Source organism: Daucus carota, chromosome 3 (assembly GCF_001625215.2).
Source record: "Daucus carota subsp. sativus chromosome 3, DH1 v3.0, whole genome shotgun sequence".
In the NCBI taxonomy this organism is placed as follows: Eukaryota; Viridiplantae; Streptophyta; class Magnoliopsida; order Apiales; family Apiaceae; genus Daucus; species Daucus carota.
In genome coordinates, this window is record NC_030383.2 from 12,502,691 (window position 1) to 12,512,241 (window position 9,551).

The window sequence follows — 9,551 nt, forward strand, 5'->3', positions numbered from 1 at the left end:
TTATATAATAATTTTTTTTTGGGGTTTGACCCCATTAAATACATAGAATGAATCCTACTACTTTTACTAGTCTTTAACTTGTTCTGGTCTAAGAAATTAAATTTAGTGATATATCATTGTTTTTGTTACTTTTCTTTGATCATACATACTTGTTAAATAGTTTTGACACAGAGTTATTAAAAATGTTTCTAGATATTTTATTTGAGTTTAAATCTGAGAATTCGATTAGATTCTAGCAACATGATGGTTACAATCAGATTTGACCTGTGCAGTCATTATAAGTCAGACATGATTATGAATAATATCCACTGAATGGACTAAAACCAACTTGTTCGGTGTAATATTTGGATTTGGATAAATCTCCATTGCTCTTACTGCCTTCCCTTTCTTCAAAGTGAAGCAACAAAGTTGATCGATTTCTTACAACTTTATTTTGAGTTAAGTGTTGCTTTCATGCTATCTTAGACCCGATGTGGTGACAAAAGAAAGGGTTTCTTTTGGTTTTATACACTTTTGCTATAGAAACAATGATATCTTTTTATACTAATTTTACATTTTTCACGTGTTTCTTCAGGCACATAACTGTCAGATAGGACCGCACATTCACACTACTTTTGGTAGATGGACTTGCGCAATTGCACGTGACTTGTGTTCATGCAATCAGTGAGAGGCTTACAATTGGTACGAATTCACTATGCTCTCAGTAGATGTGCTTGGGAAACTGCACAGGACTTTTGGTTCATGCAATCAGTGAGAGGGGTCTACAATTGGTATGGAAGTTTCTCCAGTGATCTTTGAATCTTAAATTTGTCGCTTATACTATTTTTTTATAGTAAAACTTGTAGTTGTAGGTACTTTAAATACATGTATCGCAAAAGGTTTTTATAAGTAACTGGTAATGTTGTCTGGTAAGTAGTTTCAGGCTCTATCCATCATCCATCATTTCATTTAATTTATATTGCATTAAATTGAAAGGTTTGGAGCACAGATATTGAGATGTGTAGATCAATGCTTTATGTATTTTATCAAGCTGGAAAGTAAAACAATTAGATTAATATGGATCAGTTTGTACTTAAGACTTTTGAGAATCAGACTGTAAATAGAGACTGATTCACTTGGAAAAGGGGCCCATTGACTTTACTTATCTAAGACCAAATGAGAACATTGAATGGGACCCCATAGTTTTTGTGGTCCTAATTTGATGTCAATGTGACTGTTTCTTTCTTGATTGTAATATTTGATGTTATGTATTTGTAATTATATTATTGTGAGTATGGACCCCCTCTCAGGATCTGCCTCTGATTATGAAATTGTGTGATTAGTAAGATTAGGTTAACATGATTAAGCTATTAAAGTTTTAATTAGCGAGCAAACATGCTTATTAACAATTAGGTCGCACATGCTTATCAACAATCAGATTCTCTGGGTTCTTTATAATTGTACAAAGATATCAATTGAAGTGGTCATTAAATGAATGAAGCACACTATGTGAGTATCGTCATTGAAGTAATTTGAAAGAATTGTTTATATAGTCATAATCATGCACATCAGCGGGGTTGGAGATCGCCATGAAGCTAGCAGTCTTATCATTTCTTCAATACATAAAGCTGTTTTCTACATTTGTGCCCGTGAATTAGCGATAGTAATTTGACACTTGCATATTATGCCAACTCCAAGCACGACTTCTGCGGGTATGATATCTGTAATTTCTCTCTAATGAAATCTCTGCAACAGAGACATGGTAATCTAAAGCATGCTTTGAGTGACGATCAAGTCCGAATTGCAGCAAGCGAAAACCGCAGTTTTGTTCCTTCAAAAGTGCAAAGCACGGAGCACTGGAAATTTGTGCTTTTTAATTGTGGCCATTGACAGTTTCATCATATAAGATCTAACAAGCAAGCTAGAGGAGGCTGCATACTTGTTTGTGCTATGCTTCAGCAAGATGATTTTCCATTGGGAACATCTTCAATCGCCACAGGTTTGATGAGGGTTTCCTTTGGTGACAGATATTTGGTTTTTACTTGGTCAAGGTTCTGATAATTCAATTTGTCTCGGTGTAGGTTCTCAAGTTCTACAAGTTCCAATCCTCATTCATTCACAAGTTGGTCACAACTCTCCTCCGGATTAATTCTCTAAGCTTCACCCAATCTCTCTTTGATTCTACTATGTTTGGCAGCCAGGATTTGACAAAAGTTGTTTTCTGGAAGTCAATTAAGTCTTACATTATGATGTATTTATCCTCTATATCTTACGATACATGGGTGCTGAAATATTTGTAGAAGTTAGAACTGTGTGAATACACAGACCCACCAACTGTTATCTTCATAGCATATACTTAACATTGTGCTTATAGAATCCTTTTTTGTACAGGTGTCTATGGAAGAAGGTTGTGAATATCTAGCTTTAAAAGCTACCAGGGCATTGGTATAGGATAAATATTTTTAACTGTTAGTAGTTGTCTAGTCTACCCAGTGTCCATTCATACACCTAGGTGTGGTCAAGTATGCACTTCATTCTTTGGTTGTGCATTATTAAAAAAGGCCTTGAACAAAGTGGGGATCAGGTTCCTTGAATGTGGGGATTACAGGAGATGCTCCGTATTTACCTATGTGGTTGCAAGGACTGATATCCTTGGTTAAATTTAAATTTGTTATCCAATCTCCGGTATTAATATAGCAGCAAGTGATCAAGTAAGATGCTGGGGCAATAATGATCACGAGGAACATGGAATAGATGTATTTTGTTCTATTAGTATATGGTGCTTGTTGGTTGCATGCCTCAGATTTGGAAACTCCATAGTGTCCTTTGGCAGATGGAGAAGCCGCATTTAGAGAGCTGGGAACTGTTAATTATGTCCATTTATACACCTATGTGTGGTATCAAGTATGCACGTCACTTTTTATATTTGCACCTTTTTTATGGTAAGATTGTATTGCATCGAAGAAAAGACCTTGAACATGGCGGACATCAGGTTTGTCAGCTGTGAGGATTACACGAGACGGTCAGTAGTATTAGCTATTTGGTTGCTGGAAATGATATCTTCATCAATTTTGTTGCCCAATCCTGTGTTGGCTGTACAATTGATGTTAGTGGCCAAGTTGAAGTAAAATTTTTGGAGCAATAATGAACACGGGGAAAATGGAAATAGATGTAGTTTTTATGCCACATTTATCCTTATAATTATAACTGCGCCGTTTACTTTTAATGAAAGGGTGTGTATACCGTGACGTATAAATAAAATAGAAAAGAGATACAATATGCAGTTTCCGAAAATATGTATATTAAAAATAAGTGAATTTGTAATTAAATTAAAGAATCCTTCTTGCATCAAAAGAAAAAAACTTAAAGAATCCTTTAAATCAGTTTTAAAATAAGTGCAATTTGTAATCAACTTAAAGAATCTTTCAAATACAGTTTCTGATATTAATATTAGAGTAATATAGATTTACACACAAACTCAATTCATAACTTATTCCAAAAGAAATATCTCTTTAAAATTAATATCTTCTTTAAAATTCATAACCTTTTCCAAAAGAAATATGTAAAAGAAGATGAATGGAGTACTATGAACTTGTTTGGTTAAAGTTTTTTGCCGGCTTCTGACTTATGAGCTTATTAATATTGTTTAAATTTGAGAAGTTAAAAATGTTAATTTTTTGTTACCGAAGATAAAAAATACTGATTCAACATCTAATGCAAAGCGCACACACAAAAAATTTATGACATGGAGAGCTCACATCCTAAATATTATTAATCAAAACCATTATCGATAATACAATTAACAAAATTTGGATACTTAAACGTAACAATACTAAAATATTTGTTCTCAAACGATATTTGAGTCGACATTTTGAGTATATATAACAAAAACAATATGTTTGTCGTCCCAAATTTAGCTAAATCAGAATCCGATCTAAAATTTCTAATCTAGATTAGAATCCAATCTATATTTAATATCTAACAATTTTTTCCATATTCTGTAACCAACATATAACTTTGATAATAATTGTCTAAACATACAATTTTTACCCGTATATGTTTCGGATCTCTTAAAACACTTTTAAATACTTTATAATATATTATTATTATTTAATAATTTTATACCTAATAAGTTTAGATATAAAAAATTCAAAATATATAAATTAAATATTACCTCTCATTTATAAATTACTTTTCACTTATAATCAATATATAATAATTTTAAATTAAGCCAAATAACCACTAAATAACAAATAATTCGGTCTTTTTAGCCGAACAAATAATTCGTAGAAGCGTAACTTGATTGTAAGTTTGTAGCATAGCTACGCATGACGAACCCACCCACGCGAGTCACGCGACCGCGAGCTTAAAGACACATGTAGTCGAAACAGAGCCACTCGATCCATATTAATACGATAGACCATTGTTCTCTTAAATCAGTATTATACTCCCAGAGTCCCAGTACTAATTTACAATTACACTAGCTTTTTGCCCGTGCTTCGCACACGGAAATTCTAGATGTTCCATTTAATTGTTTAGTGCTTTCGATGGTGACGAAAATATATATCACAAACGGATATTAAGAGTTCTGTAAACACGTACCATAAGTTCCATAGATACGTATTGGTAAAAACTGAAGAACTAAAAAAACCCACAAAATACAATAAATGTCCCGTATTTTTTTCATACTTTATATTTTAATGACATGTTTGTTTTTTGATTTATAGTATTTTTTATCTTTTATATGTTGTTATATAAAATTTCATAAATTACTTTTAGTAAAATATAATTATAAAATCACTATTTTAAATATAAACTCTATCATATTTGCCAAGTCTCTCCAACCGTCAAACTCCGTTTTGAAAGTGTGCAAATCATGATTCGCACACCTTTTCTTTTAGTTTTTTATTTACTAAAATAAAAGTGTGCAAATCATGAAAGATCTTGGTCAGTGTTTGTTCAAAATATTAAGATATGTTATTGAGAATTAGTTTCTGAGTTAACAATATAAAATTTTTATTTATATATTTATTAGGAAAGTTAATAAAATCTAAAATATATCATTTACATATATTTATATATAATCATTAAATAATAAATAATTATAATAATATTGTTAATGTCGATATCAAATACAGTCCAAATATCAAATTTTTATATCAATAAGTCTAATCTTATTATGCATTAGAAAATTTGAAAATCAATAAATCAATTACTATTATATATAAGAAAAATTGATTTTCATGTTCATATATGATTTTAAATATTTTTTCATTAAAAATCCAAACTGCGTAAAAAAAATATAAAATGTGATAATCTAATTTTGAACATTATTTATTAACATGAATTTGTTTATCGCCACACATTAAATAACACCAGTTGATATGCCCGCGCTTTTCGTTAATTCTAATTTTTAATTATAATCCCGTCAATTATTATTTTAAAATTTTATATATTAGAAAACGGTAGAATAGATATATTCTACAACCTTTAACATGAGATGACTTGTAAAACAAATAGACAACAGTGAAACATGAAGTAATATCATTACAGATATTGAAATGCAAGAATCCAAATGTTTAAGAAAAGAAATAGATGATTTACAAATCTTCGCAACCTTACATTCTAGCTGACTAAATGCACTGCTTATAATTGACCATTTCCTTCACAGTAGTCAGGCCTCATTTTGCTCTGTCAATGTGTTTACTCTGCTGAGCATTTTACTTCTGTCTATAGGTCCCAATGATTGAAATACTATATGCAGGGCATTAAACTTCCCAGGTGTCTTACTCTCATATGATTCATATGACTGATCTGTAATGCTCCCTGAAGTAATTTTCTCGAGCTTCACTGTTGTAGCCTTCATCACATTTGCTTGGGTATCAGCATCAGCGGAGACATTAGTGCGAGCTTCACCAGATTCCTTGCTTGGAGTTGGATCACCGAGACATACTTCATCAGTGATGATATTTGCCGGAGTCAAGTCGGAGGAATTCTTTGAAAGAGGATCTTCAGCGATCAAAATCTTCTCCCTCTCTTTATTATCCTCATTAGCATCTTCCGGGCACAATAAAGGACCCTGATGCTCTTCCTCATCAGACGGGTCTAAAGGTGAATCCCATGCTGGTCCTATAACAGAATCTTCTCTAGTTTAGAGTGTCTTTGAAATGAGCGCCTTGAGGAAGTTCATAACTCATACAACATACATCAATGCAGTTAATGGATCTGCCATCTGCAAACACAAACATCACAAGGATCCTTAAATAATGTATATGGACTATCCATGAAAAGGATTTAGGTTGGTTGTATTTAATTTCGGAATAAAAGAAGAATGTTATAGAATAGACGAACACTGCTCAATATCATTTAAATTCAAGACACACACACATATCTGTTTATTATTAGTTCATTTCTACATAAAACTTCAAATTCTCTGCTTTTCATAAGTTACATGCTAAAGTGTATTCTATTTTATATCAAGTACATTACATGCTAAAACAGAGAATGTCACCTCCCTACCGATGGCAAGTACATTACATATCTATACAGAGAATTACATAACAAAACTGATAAACAACACAACCTGCATGATATACTAATGAGACAAATTATATCACGCCAAGAGCAAGAAATATTGATCGCAAAACCTGTAATTTGAAAGTTGGGATTGGAATTTTCAGAAAATGTGTCTCTCGCTTGCATGTCAATGTCAAAGTAAGTTGGGATTGGAACACCTTCATGTACTTTTAATCATATATTTACTTCAGTTGAACCTCCTCCTCCAGCACCAACAACTTTTGTCCTAAATACATTATAAATATTTGAGCTTAATGAAATAATGTATGCAAAGAGCAACTCACATAAAGCTTGAGAAAGAGCAGCCCAGGGGCAAAAAGAACATGAGTAAAGAGCAACTCATTAATTATGGGTGACCATGAACATTCTCACATATTTTAAAATCCTAATCTGAGAACTCTTTTTTTTTTTTTTTTTGCTAATACCCCCTTTAGAGTTAAGAAAAACCAAAATTTTCAATTAGCATATTCGTGATATCGATATATTGAGTCACATATCAATAATGACTTTGGGATTAGTAATGAACAAAGGATTAAGAACTTTAACATTTGAAACTCGAAACGATCGAAACTAACCACCGACAACATCATGCACAGATATACCATTATTATTAGCATATATAACAAAAACAATATGTTTGTCGTCCCAAATTTAGCTAAATCAGAATCCGATCTAAAATTTCTAATCTAGATTAGAATCCAATCTATATTTAATATCTAACAATTTTTTCCATATTCTGTAACCAACATATAACTTTGATAATAATTGTCTAAACATACAATTTTTACCCGTATATGTTTCGGATCTCTTAAAACACTTTTAAATACTTTATAATATATTATTATTATTTAATAATTTTATACCTAATAAGTTTAGATATAAAAAATTCAAAATATATAAATTAAATATTACCTCTCATTTATAAATTACTTTTCACTTATAATCAATATATAATAATTTTAAATTAAGCCAAATAACCACTAAATAACAAATAATTCGGTCTTTTTAGCCGAACAAATAATTCGTAGAAGCGTAACTTGATTGTAAGTTTGTAGCATAGCTACGCATGACGAACCCACCCACGCGAGTCACGCGACCGCGAGCTTTTTTTTTTTTTTTTTTTTTTTTTTTTTTTTTGACAGACGCGACCGCGAGCTTAAAGACACATGTAGTCGAAACAGAGCCACTCGATCCATATTAATACGATAGACCATTGTTCTCTTAAATCAGTATTATACTCCCAGAGTCCCAGTACTAATTTACAATTACATACGCACAAAATCGACCCACAGATCCGATCACCAGCTAGCCAAACATGTCTTCTTCTTCATTCAGCGGAGACGAAACGGCGCCGTTCTTCGGCTTCCTGGGCGCCGCAGCCGCTCTAGTCTTCTCCTGTAATCCCCCTCCGATCTACGATTCTCACTCTCTTAATCCTCTTCATAATCATCAATTAATCTGTGTTTAATGTTGTGCAGGCATGGGAGCAGCGTACGGAACCGCCAAGAGCGGAGTGGGAGTCGCCTCGATGGGAGTGATGCGACCGGAGCTGGTGATGAAATCGATCGTTCCGGTGGTTATGGCCGGAGTTTTGGGGATCTATGGGCTTATTATTGCGGTGATTATTAGTACTGGTATTAATCCCAAGGCGAAGTCTTATTATTTGTTTGATGGATATGCTCATCTTTCATCCGGGCTTGCTTGCGGTCTTGCCGGTCTTTCTGCTGGTATGGCTATCGGTATTGTTGGCGATGCTGGTGTTAGGTACTGCTGTTTACTACTCTCGTTTTTGTCGATATATTGTGTGTAGTCTGTTTGTGAATCGTAATGCCTGGATTGTTGTGATTATTTATTGCATACCTGAATGTAGGTTATTCACAATGTGATTTTCATGCTTGGAAGGGTAATTAGGATAAAATGTGTTTGAAAACAGTATTATGGATTTTTACTTGTTTATGTGTGCAAGAGGTTGTACTGGTTGGATTAGCGAGGTTTGGATTTGATATGATTAAGTTAAATCCGCTAAAATGAAGGCAGTACTTCGGACGACAGCCCCCACTAAAGAATCCCACCATTTTAAAGCTTAAATGAGAACAACTATTGCAGGATGTAAGAATGGGTAGTTATGAGGTTCATCCTCTTGAGAAGCTCTTTTTCTTTTTGATTAGTTGTTAAACATGCCTTAACCATAGTTCTGGATATTAGGGAAAGATGCTTTATACAGGTGGTGTGAGGATGAATGGTAGAGGATCTCCTTGAATTCTCTTATTTTTTCTTGTAGAATAATTTAAGTATTCATAACTGCTACCCTTACTCATCTAATGGGATTATGGTTATTCGTCCCAATTACTCTCAAAGTCCTGCTGTAAGTTTAGTATGCTATATGTTCAAGGGGTTATGTATTTTATAATGCTGTCCGTGTGAGAGATTCTATAACTATACGTGTCATGCTTGCCACTAAATTCCTTTAGTTTGTATGAACTATTTCAAACATTTCTGGCTACTTATTTTTATTGCGGTTTCATTTATTATATGTGAATGTGCTTATATTCATCTGTATCCTCCAGAGCCAATGCACAACAGCCAAAACTTTTTGTTGGCATGATTCTCATCCTCATTTTCGCTGAAGCTTTGGCTTTATATGGCCTTATTGTTGGAATCATCCTCTCATCCAGAGCTGGTCAGTCTAGAGCGGATTAAGTGTTTTCCAGCTACCAGAGAATAGGTTGGTTTATCTATTAACTAGTGCTGCTATGGTGAGTATTTGAACTCAATGGATATTTCTTTGTTATAGGAAGTATTTGCTGTTGCTCGGATTGTAAATTAGGGATATTCTTGAATAATGTTTTGCTACGGTCTCTTTCACAGGACTAGTTTTGTTCTCTTTGTATGTTATCTCTTTAATGGATTTATGTATTTCTTAAGTTCAGTTACAATATTTCATTCTGGCAACAGTCAACACTGTAACAGATATATGTACAATTGTTGAATTTTCG

The 9,551-nt window shown here is 33.0% G+C and overlaps 1 protein-coding gene and 1 long non-coding RNA gene across 2 annotated transcripts; one reads left to right on the top strand and one right to left on the bottom strand.

The window, feature by feature from the left end:
* Positions 1-5,506: 5,506 nt before the first annotated feature.
* On the bottom strand, positions 5,507-7,162 carry LOC135151077 (uncharacterized). The gene is made up of 2 exons (XR_010289546.1): positions 6,627-7,162; positions 5,507-6,211 (listed from the first exon to the last, which is right to left on the bottom strand). It is a non-coding gene; the product is annotated as an uncharacterized LOC135151077 (long non-coding RNA).
* Positions 7,163-7,748: 586 nt separating this feature from the next.
* LOC135151277 (V-type proton ATPase 16 kDa proteolipid subunit-like) lies at positions 7,749-9,479 on the top strand. Its single transcript, XM_064089150.1, has 3 exons — positions 7,749-7,952; positions 8,034-8,319; positions 9,123-9,479. Exons 1-3 carry the CDS (start codon positions 7,871-7,873, stop codon positions 9,253-9,255), a joined length of 501 nt encoding a protein of 166 aa, XP_063945220.1. The 5' UTR covers positions 7,749-7,870; the 3' UTR covers positions 9,256-9,479.
* The last annotated feature ends 72 nt before the right edge of the window (positions 9,480-9,551 follow it).

Bases quoted from the DNA above. Each gene is read 5' to 3' on its own strand.
- LOC135151277 (XM_064089150.1), top strand. From the start codon at position 7,871: ATGTCTTCTTCTTCATTCAGCGGAGACGAAACGGCGCCGTTCTTCGGC. The intron at 7,953-8,033 runs GTAATCCCCCTC...AATGTTGTGCAG, and splicing joins AGCCGCTCTAGTCTTCTCCT to GCATGGGAGCAGCGTACGGA. The intron at 8,320-9,122 runs GTACTGCTGTTT...TGTATCCTCCAG, and splicing joins GTTGGCGATGCTGGTGTTAG to AGCCAATGCACAACAGCCAA.